A 12,995-nucleotide genomic window follows, 5' to 3' on the forward strand; every position below is an offset into this window, starting at 1 on the left:
TGTCTTCAAAGTGTGCAGTTCTTACAAAAATAGGGACTTTCGTTGACGCTCCAACAAATTATTCATGTTTACATTGATTCTTATGGGGTACTCTGCTTCACTATCAAGGTTCCACTGTATGTGGTCTACAAAAGTGAATTATTGTCAATTTGTAAATCTCGTTCTACTTCACCCGCTAATTTGCAGCTTAGAAATACAGATTAAAAAAAAGATATGATAAACACTATAATGTTTCCAGCAATTTTTTCTGGTATCAAAACATACATTAAAACTAACAAGGTTATTATTTTGTTATATTGTTTAATGAATATCTACCTTCAAAGGAATATTTATTAATGCATTTAAATCTGCAGGTGTAACACTATCACATGGCGGGACAGTGATACATGTTAGTGATGATTAAAAAAAAAATAGCTACCTCATGCAGCAGTTGATCCAGGGAGCCATTGCTCATAAACTCTGTCACGATACAAAAGAACTCTGGCTCGTTGCAGATGCCGAAGATCTGGATGATGTAGTTGAACCGGGCTTTGTGGAGGACCTCAGCCTCCTTCAGCAGACACTTTCTCTCTCTAAAACATTACCACAGGGTTCAGATGATTGCATTAAAAAGGTCAAGCGTGCCAGAGTGTACACAGATAGATCCAAGTCCCTTTGTCCCTGCTGCTAACCTGCCCTGTGATGTGATGAACACACAGTTGCTGCATTGAAGCCCTCACCTCATTTATTTTAACATACCAGATTCTGTTCACCTTGGAGACCTGCTGCAATGTGGGCTTTTTTGCCCTCACCATTGAATTGTTGTTCTGTTTACTATTTTTTTCCAGGAGTGTTTGACTGGCCCGGTGTGGCTTCAGTTCCCAATCAGTAGCAATGTGAGAGTTACATGGTTCTCTATATGTGTTATGACTGACTGCCTTTCGGCTGAAGTCAGCTGGGATAAGTTCTATCTCTCCTGAACCGGAAAATTGGTGGGAAATGAAAGAATGGGGGCCTGCAGACCATAAGAGCAGGCCATGCAAGCAGTTTTAAAAGACTGTAATTATGTGATCCAAGACAGGGGTGTCAAACTCATCATATACAGGTAAAAGCCAGTAAATTAGAATATTTTGAAAAACTTGATTTATTTCAGTAATTGCATTCAAAAGGTGTAACTTGTACATTATATTTATTCATTGCACACAGACTGATGCATTCAAATGTTTATTTCATTTAATTTTGATGATTTGAAGTGGCAACAAATGAAAATCCAAAATTCCGTGTGTCACAAAATTAGAATATTGTGTAAGGCTAATACAAAAAAGGGATTTTTAGAAATGTTGGCCAACTGAAAAGTATGAAAATGAAAAATATGAGCATGAAGTGCTCTAAAACTTGCTGGTAGACGGCTGCGTTGACCCTGGATCTCAGGAAACAGAGTGGACCGACACCAGCAGATGACATGGCACCCCAAACCATCACTGATGGTGGAAACTTTACACTAGACTTCAGGCAACGTGGATCCTGTGCCTCTCCTGTCTTCCTCCAGACTCTGGGACCTCGATTTCCAAAGGAAATGCAAAATTTGCATGGTTGGGTGATGGTTTGGGGTGCCATGTCATCTGCTGGTGTCGGTCCACTCTGTTTCCTGAGATCCAGGGTCAACGCAGCCGTCTACCAGCAAGTTTTAGAGCACTTCATGCTTCCTGCTGCTGACCTGCTCTATGGAGATGGAGATTTCAAGTTCCAACAGGACTTGGCGCCTGCACACAGCGCAAAATCTACCCGTGCCTGGTTTACGGACCATGGTATTTCTGTTCTAAATTGGCCCGCCAACTCCCCTGACCTTAGCCCCATAGAAAATCTGTGGGGTATTGTGAAAAGGAAGATGCAGAATGCCAGACCCAAAAACGCAGAAGAGTTGAAGGCCACTATCAGAGCAACCTGGGCTCTCATAACACCTGAGCAGTGCCAGAAACTCATCGACTCCATGCCACGCCGCATTAACGCAGTAATTGAGGCAAAAGGAGCTCCAACCAAGTATTGAGTATTGTACATGCTCATATTTTTCATTTTCATACTTTTCAGTTGGCCAACATTTCTAAAAATCCCTTTTTTGTATTAGCCTTAAGTAATATTCTAATTTTGTGACACACGGAATTTTGGATTTTCATTTGTTGCCACTTCAAATCATCAAAATTAAATGAAATAAACATTTGAATGCATCAGTCTGTGTGCAATGAATAAATATAATGTACAAGTTACACCTTTTGAATGCAATTACTGAAATAAATCAAGTTTTTCAAAATATTCTAATTTACTGGCTTTTACCTGTATATTAGGGGTGTGGGAAAAAAATCGATTCGAATTCGAATCCCGATTTTCACGTTGTGCGATTCAGAATCGATTCTCATTTTAAAAAAATCTTTTTTTTTTAATTGTTTTATTATTTATAAACAATTTTTTATTTTTTTTGAATTAATCAATCCAACAATACAATACACAGCAATACCATAACAATGCAATCCAATTCCAAAACCAAACCCGACCCAGCAACACTCAATAAACAGAGCAATTGAGAGGAGACACAAACACGACACAGAACAAACCAAAAGTAGTGAAACAAAAATGAATATTATCAACAACAGTATCAATATTAGTTACAATTTCAACACAGCAGTGATTAAAAATCCCTCATTGACATTATCATTAGACATTTATAAAAAAAAAACCAACAACAATAGTGTCACAGTGGCTTACACTTGCATCGCATTTCATAAGCTTGACAACACACTGTGTCCAATATTTTCACAAAGATAAAATAAGTCATATTTTTGGTTCATTTAATAGTTACAGCAAATTTACATTATTGCAATCAGTTGATAAAACATTGTCCTTTACAATTATAAAAGCTTTTTACAAAAATCTACTACTCTGCTTGCATGTCAGCAGACTGGGGTAGATCCAGGGACGGCGTGGCGCAGTGGAAGAGTGGCCGTGCGCGACCCGAGGGTCCCTGGTTCAATCCCCACCTAGTACCAACCTCGTCATGTCCGTTGTGTCCTGAGCAAGACACTTCACCCTTGCTCCTGATGGGTGCTGGTTAGCGCCTTGCATGGCAGCTCCCTCCATCGGTGTGTGAATGTGTGTGTGAATGGGTAAATGTGGAAGTAGTGTCAAAGCGCTTTGAGTACCTTGAAGGTAGAAAAGCGCTATACAAGTACAACCCATTTATCATTTATTATCATTATCCTGCTGAAATCCTATGTATTGAATGAATAGAGAATCCTTTTGAATCTTGGCAAAAATCTTAGCCACACGATTATCAAATGTAATAGGAAAATTAATTCATACTGACCAAACTGGCTTCATGGAAGGTCGACAATTTTCAGACAATACAAGGAAATTGTTTAATGTTATTTACTATGCTAGAAGTCTCCCTTATCCCACAGCAGTATATACTGTTGATGCAGAGAAGGCATTCGACCGCATAAACTGGTCATTTATGTTTTGCACATTACGTACATTTGGATTTGGAGATAATTTTATACAATGGATTAAGATGCTTTATACAAGGCCCATGGCATCAGTCAAAACCAATAATCATATTTCAGAACCTTTTTCGTTAAAAAGAGGAGTAAAACAGGGATGTCCTGCATCTGGATTATTATTTAATTTGGTTATTGAACCCTTAGCTGTAAAAATAAAAAGTGAAAATAATATTCATGGTATAAAAATTGGCTCTCAGTATAATAAGCTATCGATGTATTGTGACGACATAATTCTCTACCTGTCACATGTTAACTCCTCTCTTCACTATATCAATAATGTCATCACTGACTATGGCTGTTTATCAGGGTATAAAGTCAATTGGGACAAATGTGAAATATTACCACTTAATAAACACTGCAAGAAATCACAAGTTCAGAACTCCAAAATTAAATGGAAAGAGGCAGTGATCATATATCTAGGACTACACATTACACCAAACCTTTACACAAGCAGAGATCTAAATCTTAAACATTTAAAAAATAAGATAGAATCCATAATGGAACGCTGGTCACGTCTCTAAATATCACTTTGGGGTCGGGTGAGCATAGTAAAAATTAGTATACTGCCAGCAGTTAATTATATACTGAAAATTATGCCTGTCGTAATTAATAAAAGTTGGTTTAAGAAAATACATACAATGATAACACATTTTATATGGTGTGGAAAGAAGGCCAGTTGTTCATACTTAAGGTTGTCTTGTACACAAGATAAAGGAGGACTACCAAACTTCTTATATTATTATATCTCCTTCGGTTGTGAACAAGCAAGCCACTTATTTCATTCTTCTGCAGATAAGGACTGAATCAACATAGAAAAAAATGAATTTGGACATTGATGTGGGGAGTTTATATTATATTAAAAAAATACCTAATGAATTGAGGCAGAGCCCAATAGAAGCCACCTTTAACATTCTAAAACTGTGTCAGAAAATACTAGGAATCAAGTCAATGACATCTGTAAATCAACCGCTTTGGTACAATCTTAATATCATAATTAATAAAAATGTGGTTAAATGGACAACATGGAAAGACAGAGGTATTACTAAACCTCATCATATTATTAATAAAAACTCTTTTAAACCGTTCAATGATTTAGTTGATCAATATAATGTACCCGGGGCTTCACGGTGGCAGAGGGGTTAGTGCATCTGCCTCACAATACGAAGGTCCTGAGTAGTCTTGGGTTCAATCCCAGGCTCGGGATCTTTCTGTGTGGAGTTTGCATGTTCTCCCCGTGACTGCGTGGGTTCCCTCCGGGTACTCCGGCTTCCTCCCACCTCCAAAGACATGCACCTGGGGATAAGTTGATTGGCAACACTAAATTGGCCCTAGTGTGTGGATGTGAGTGTGAATGTTGTCTGTCTATCTGTGTTGGCCCTGTGATGAGGTGGCGACTTGTCCAGGGTGTACCCCGCCTTCCACCCGATTGTAGCTGAGATAGGCTCCAGCGCCCCCCGCGACCCCAAAGTGAATAAGCGGTAGAAAATGGATGGAATATAATGTACCCATAAATCATTTTTTAAATGTTATCTCTTTAAAACACGCTGTAAATAAATGCATATCCTCTGAAAGTATGTCCTTAAATAGCCATGAACTGGAAGATGCACTTTTTATTCAAGATACAATTAAGAAATTAATTAAACTATTTTATGGAATAATAAATGAACAGCACACTAGAAATACAAATAATGCATGTGTTCGGAAATGGATGATGGACTTAAACATTTTAGATGAAAGAGACATATCATGGAATGATATTTGGAAAAATGCCAATAAGCCCTTTAGAAGCATTAAAGATAAGCTGACTCAATTTAAGATATTGAATAAATTGTATTTTACATCTTCTCAGCTGTTTAAAATTGGTGTAGTAGATTGCAAGTTATGTATGAAGTGTCGGGCAGCCGAGGCAACTCTTGTTCATTTATTGTGGGAATGTCAGAGAATAAAAGAGTTATGGTTGAAACAACAAAAGAAGCAAACACAGTCCTTAATATAAATATCCCAATGACACTGCAAACTTGTATTCTTGGGGATCTTCATCAATTTAGTAACGTGTCATCAAAGAGTAAAAATGCATTTCTTTCAATATGCATAATAACAAAAAGGGTAATATTAAAAAAATGGATAGATGTTGATAGTCCAACTCATACTGACTAGTATACACAAGCTATGGAGATGATATCAGTAGAAAAAAATGCATTTAGTTTAGATAATAATGAGTCATATATTGGAATATGGGATCCATTATTTAAATTTGGGGCAGCACGGTGGCAGAGGGGTTAGTGCGTCTGCCTCACAATACGAAGGTCCTGAGCAGTCCTGGGTTCAATCCCGGGCTCGGGATCTTTCTGTGTGGAGTTTGCATGTTCTCCCCGTGACTGCGTGGGTTCCCTCCGGGTACTCCGGCTTCCTCCCACCTTCAAAAGCATGCACCTGGGGATAGGTTGATTGGCAACACTAAATTGGCCCTAGTGTGTGAATGTGAGTGTGAAAGTTGTCTGTCTATCTGTGTTGGTCCTGTGATGAGGTGGCGACATGTCCAGGGTGTACCCCGCCTTCCGCCCGATTGTAGCTGAGATAGGCTCCAGCGCCCCCCGCGACCCCGAAGGGATTAAGCGGTAGAAAATGGATGGATGGATGGATATTTAAATTTGTTTTAACTATTAAATTAACCTAAAATATGACTTATTATATCATTGTGGAAAATATTGGACACAATGTGTTGTCAAGTTTATGAGATGTAATACAAGTGTAAGCCACTGTGGCACTATTGTTCATTTTTATTTATTTTATTGTTTTATTAATGTTTGTAATGATAATATCAATGAGGGATTTTTAATCACTGCTATGTTGAAATTGTTACTAATATTGATACTGTTGTTGATAATATTCATTTTTGTCTCACTACTTTTAGATTGTTCCGTGTCATGTTTGTGTGTCCTCAATTGCTCTCAATTGCTCTGTTTATTGCTATTCTGAATGTTGCTGGGTCGGGTTTGGTTTTGAAATTGTATTGCATTATTATGGTATTGTTGTGTATTGTTTTCATATAAAAGAAAAAAAAAAAAATTGTTTTTGAATCGATAATCGTGTTGAATTGAAAAAAAAAATCGATTTTGAATCGAATCGCGACCCCATGAATCGATTTTGAATCGAATCGTGGGACACCCAAAGATTCACAGCCCTAATATACAGGTAAAAGCCAGTAAATAAGAATATTTTGAAAAACTTGATTTATTTCAGTAATTGCATTGAAAAGGTGTAACTTGTACATTATATTTATTCATTGCACACAGACTGATGCATTCAAATGTTTATTTCATTTAATTTTGATGATTTGAAGTGGCAACAAATGAAAATCCAAAATTCCATGTGTCACAAAATTAGAATATTACTTAAGGCTAATACAAAAAAGGGATTTTTAGAAATGTTGGCCAACTGAAAAGTATGAAAATGAAAAATATGAGCATGTACAATACTCAATACTTGGTTGGAGCTCCTTTTGCCTCAATTACTGCGTTAATGCGGCGTGGCATGGAGTCGATGAGTTTCTGGCACTGCTCAGGTGTTATGAGAGCCCAGGTTTCTCTGATAGTGGCCTTCAACTCTTCTGCGTTTTTGGGTCTGGCATTCTGCATCTTCCTTTTCACAATACCCCACAGATTTTCTATGGGGCTAAGGTCAGGGGAGTTGGCGGGCCAATTTAGAACAGAAATACCATGGTCCGTAAACCAGGCACGGGTAGATTTTGCGCTGTGTGCAGGCGCCAAGTCCTGTTGGAACTTGAAATCTCCATCTCCATAGAGCAGGTCAGCAGCAGGAAGCATGAAGTGCTCTAAAACTTGCTGGTAGACGGCTGCGTTGACCCTGGATCTCAGGAAACAGAGTGGACCGACACCAGCAGATGACATGGCACCCCAAACCATCACCCAACCATGCAAATTTTGCATTTCCTTTGGAAATCGAGGTCCCAGAGTCTGGAGGAAGACAGGAGAGGCACAGGATCCACGTTGCCTGAAGTCTAGTGTAAAGTTTCCACCATCAGTGATGGTTTGGGGTGCTATGTCATCTGCTGGTGTCGGTCCACTCTGTTTCCTGAGATCCAGGGTTTTGTTGTTTAAATCAATTGTTTAAATTGATTAATTCGATAAGAAAAAAATCTTTGATTTGTATTTTGTTGCTTGGATTAACTGTTAAAAGAGTGTAACTAATAAAAACGGATAAAAGTGCCCAGAAGCTTAAATTTGTGGACATAAATTCCGTTGTGTTCAAGTGCCATGATCTGATCGGACATTACATTATTTTAATGTTTTTAAAGCACATTTTCAATGTTGATGATCAACAAAAAAAATCGTTTTTTTAACGTTATGACAAGCAGAAAAAGTTTTGATTATGACTGCTGCTCTAACCTAAAATCCACATTGAAGCTATAAAGTGTGTTTTATTCGTTTACTCAATCAATCAATCAAACAAATAACTAGATTACTCGATTACTAAAATAATGAATAACTGCAGCCCTAATTATCACGATATAACGATATTATTAAAAGCTCGCCGGCCAAATTAACATCGTTTATACTATACAGTATATCGTCTGTATCGCGTAACCAGTGACGGCTGTTGGTCTTTTAAGTAGGAAAGCTCATTTTCAGCTGCTCGTTAAACCAATAAAAAATATAATAAAAATGCTAGATTTAACAAACAAAATATGACTCAAAGGATTGTAAAATTCTCCTTATCAACATGGAACAACGGAATGAAACTTGAAAAATGCTCTGGTAGTGTTTTATATTTTAAAACCCCTGATTCACTCATTTTTCTGGCAGTCAAAAAGGGATTCAGCCTCAGACAGATCATCCAATCATCACGCGGAAGCCCGGCATCCAGGCCAGCCGAAGCCGAACTCAATTCTCATAGGCGTGACCAAGCAGAGCATTTATCCAATGATTGTGTAGTTTCGCTGCAGTAGAACAACCCACTCTATGCTCCCCCAATGCAGTCAATTGACGCTCAACTTCCACAGTTTATTTAATGCACTGTGATGCTATCACAATAAATGAGAAGAAAGTCACGTCAGCTGTCGCAAAGTAGCTATTTCTGAACAAAAGTTGAATGCATTCTAGCTAGGGATGTCCGATAATGGCTTTTTGCCAATATCCGATATTCCGATATTGTCCAACTCTTAATTACCGATACCGATACATACAGTCGTGGAATTAACACATTATTATGCCTGATTTGGACAACCAGGTATGGTGAAGATAAGGTCCTTTTTTTTTTAAATAATAAAATAAAATAAGATAAATAAATTAAAAACATTTTCTTGAATAAAAAAGAAAGTAAAACAATATAAAAACAGATACATAGAAACTAGCAATTAATGAAAATGAGTAAAATTAACTGTTAAAGGTTAGTACTATTAGTGGACCAGCAGCACGCACAATCATGTGTGCTTACGGACTGTATCCCTGCTGACTGTATTGATATATATTGATATGTAATGTAGGAGCCAAAATATTAATAACAGAAAGAAACAACCCTTTTGTGTGAATGAGTGTGAATGAGTGTAAATGGGGGAGAGAGGTTGTTTGGGTTGGTGCACTAATTGTAAGTGTATCTTGTGTTTTTTATGTTGATTTAATAAAAAAAATAAAACATTTAAAAAAATTGAAAAAACGATACCGATAATAAAACTGATACCGATAATTTCCAATATTACATTTTAAAGCATTTATGAACATCTCTAATTCTAGCACATATTTAGTCAATAAAATGCAAACACAAAAGTACATATTTGGTCACTTTTTGGGGGATATTTTTAGGGAAGCTGAGCTTCCCTACCAGTCTTAGATCAATCACCACTACATGTAAACCTATAGTGAAAAGCAAATTATTATTATTATTTATAATTATTTATTTTGATAACAAAAAAATGCTTGGAATATCTTGCACGATCAGAAACATTTTAGTTTCGAATATGTAATTACATATAGTAAATGTGTTTTGTCAAAATTGAAAGAATAAATAATTTCGCAAGAATTATGAAGGGCTTTATAGACCCACATTATTCAGGGTTTTTCCTGTGTTCGAAATTGCGTGGCGGCCGCCTCCAGTTAATAGTGTGCCGCACCCAACCACAGCGATTGATATTGCTCAACACAGCGTAAAGCTCTGGTCGTGTTGATTGAGCGAATGATGTCCCTCTGCGGCAGCTACGTATTTTAACTGCAGTTGCAGCGTTGCACCACCATAGAGGCGCTATATCGACAACAGTGCACCAGTAAACCTGAAGCAACTACCGAAGAAGAAATAGATCGAAGCATGTTTTTTCCCGCTACTTGGTCCATAACGTTGACAACCTGTAACAAGTGGATTTCTCCCATATGGAGCATAATACGGAGGGATTACTGGTCTCCTACAGAACACTCCAGACTGTGCTGTGAACATCTAGTAGTGCTAGCTTTGTTCCCAACCTTTTCTGACTAATTATAATAGATGGATTGATTGAAGAATTTTTTAGAAGTTTGCATAGGATCAGGTACAGTTTCATGATGGTACAGATTGACTGATACAAGGTCAACTAAAAGGAGTTACCCCAAGAAAGCATTACAAGCATGTCATGTTTATTTTAAAAATAAGTTTCCCCCATGTCAGAGTAATGTTTATGTTTTTAGCGTTGCAGATATGGCAGGCAAAATCAGCCACTACTTTAAAACGCGATCTCGCGAGGAGGAAAGGCAAGAGTCCAGGTGAAACAGAGCAGAGAAATTAACGTAACAGGCAGTTAAAATGTAATAAATCATGGTGGTGACAACATGTGGACATTTTTGTCCACAGAGCGCTTGAAGGCTGCTTCGAAATCATCTATGAGTGTCTCAAGCAAAAGTGGCCCCACCACACAAGCTATGAGCCCATCATTCTCTTATGTAAGCGCTTAGGCCACAGGTGTCAAACTCAAGGCGACATCATTTTATCTGGCCTGCAAACACCTGGAAATGATATGTGTCAATAAAGTACTTAATATTTTCTCACTAAATGTGTTTCCTTTTGACAGAAAAAATATACAAACCCGGTTCCATATGAGTTGGGAAATTGTGTTGGATGTAAATATAAACGGAATACAATGATTTGCAAATCATTTTCAACCCATATTCAGTTGAATATGCTACAAAGACAACATATTTGATGTTCAAACTGATAGACGTTTTTTTTTTGCAAATAATCATTAACTTTAGAATTTGATGCCAGCAACACGTGACAAAGAAGTTGGGAAAGGTGGCAATAAATACTGATAAAGTTGAGGAATGCTCATCAAACACTTATTTGGAACATCCCACAGGTGTGCAGGCTAATTGGGTGCCATGATTGGGTATAAAAACAATTTGACAAGAAAGGATGGGGCGAGGTACACCCCTTTGACCACAACTGCGTGAGCAAATAGTCAAAAAGTTTAAGAACAACGTTTCTCAAAGTGCAATTGCAAGAAATTTAGGGATTTCAACATCTACGGTCCATAATATCATCAAAAGGTTCAGAGAATCTGGAGAAATCACTGCACGTAAGCGGCATGGCCGGAAACCAACATTGAATGACCGTGACCTTCGATCCCTAAGACGGCCCTGTATCAAAAACCGACATCAATTTCTAAAGGATATCACCACATGGGCTCAGGAACACTTCAGAAAACCACTGTCAATAATTACAGTTTGTCGCTACATCTGTAAGTGCAAGCTAAAGCTCTACTATGCAAAGCCAAAGCCATTTATCAACAACATCCAGAAACGCCGCCGGCTTCTCTGGGCCCGAGATAATCTAAGATGGACTCATGCAAAGTGGAAAAGTGTTCTGTGGTCTGACGAGTCCACATTTCAAATTGTTTTTGGAAATATTCGACATCGTGTCATCCGGACCAAAGGGGAAGCGAACCATCCAGACTGTTATCGACGCAAAGTTCAAAAGCCAGCATCTGTGATGGTATGGGGGTGCATTAGTGCCCAAGGCATGGGTAACTTACACATCTGTGAAGGCACCATTAATGCTGAAAGGTACATACAGGTTTTGGAACAACATATGCTGCCATCCAAGCGCCGTCTTTTTCATGGACGCCCCTGCTTATTTCAGCAAGACAATGCCAAGCCACATTCAGCACGTGTTACAACAGCATGGCTTCGTAAAAAAGGAGTGCAGGTACTTTAATGGTCCGCCTGCAGTCCAGACCTGTCTCCCATCGAAAATGTGTGACGCATTATGAAGCGTAAAATACGACAGCGGAGACCCCGGACTGTTGAACGACTGAAGCTCTACATAAAACAAGAATGGGAAAAAATTCCACTTTCAAAGCTTCAACAATTAGTTTCCTCAGTTCCCAATCGTTTATTGAGTGTTGTTAAAAGAAAAGGTGATGTAACACAGTGGTGAACATGCCCTTTCCCAACTACTTTGGCACGTGTTGCAGCCATGAAATTCTAAGTTAATTATTATTTGCAAAAAAAAAGGTTTATGAGTTGGAACATCAAATATCTTGTCTTTGTGGTGCATTCAATTGAATATGGGTTGAAAAGGATTTGCAAATCATTGTATTCTGTTTATATTTACATCCAACACAATTTCCCAACTCTTATGGAAACGGGGTTTGTATGTACTGCTTGAAATTGCATGCCTTTTAAACTTTATAGTATCCATTATGGCAACAAATATTACAGTATACTATCATACTTTCCAAACATTTTTTGTTTAAATAAAGATAAATACTTAAATATCTGCTTGGCTTATGATTTTACAGCAAACTGCCCATTAAATTAATAAAAATGACAATACATTTTTTTGGTCTTCTTTACAGCATATTACTGAACATTGAAAAAACTACCCTATTTTTGCGTAAAAATTCTGGCTAATGGTCAGGATTAGGGATGTCCCGATCCAATATTTGGATCGGATCGGCTGCCGATATTTGCCAAAATTGCGTATCGGCAAGGCATGGGAAAATGCCGATCCAGATCCAGTTTTAAAAAAAACTCCGGTCCGTTTTCCAACGCACCTATTTAAATAATACATTCCACTTTTCTGCTGCTCCGTAATTTCCGTTCCGCGTTTTCCAGCACACATTCAACACATCCACAATTCTCACGCAGTTGCTTTTAGCTGCTGGCATTACACGACAGGCTCTTCTCACTCTTTCCTGTGTCTCCCTCTCACAGACAGCGAGCGCACCTTCTTACACACGTCACATACTGTCACGTCAAACGTCACATACGTATACGTCCTCTCCCAGCAGAGAGCGAGGTAGCGGCATGGCTAACTTTAGCTGTGATGCTAGCGCAGCCGCTAAGGTGTGCGCCTGCTCAAGCGTCCTCTGCGCACGGCAAATCTATGCCACGCACAAAATCAAATAAAAAAATAAGCGCATAACAATTTTCGACACACGGACACGACAGAGAAAACAGTTTTCGTCATCATTGTTCAAAT

General features: G+C 38.2%; 1 protein-coding gene across 1 annotated transcript in view; it reads right to left on the reverse strand.

Moving 5' to 3' along the window:
- The window catches only part of LOC133579328 (uncharacterized), a 134,940-nt gene that overhangs the window by 110,163 nt on the left and 11,782 nt on the right, over nt 1-12,995 (reverse strand). The window contains exon 2 of the mRNA XM_061933900.1: nt 419-572. Coding sequence (XP_061789884.1) covers nt 419-572 — 154 coding nt within the window. The remainder of the gene's footprint in view (nt 1-418; nt 573-12,995) is intronic.

This window comes from Nerophis lumbriciformis, linkage group LG03 (genome assembly GCF_033978685.3).
Source record: "Nerophis lumbriciformis linkage group LG03, RoL_Nlum_v2.1, whole genome shotgun sequence".
NCBI lineage: Eukaryota > Metazoa > Chordata > Actinopteri > Syngnathiformes > Syngnathidae > Nerophis > Nerophis lumbriciformis.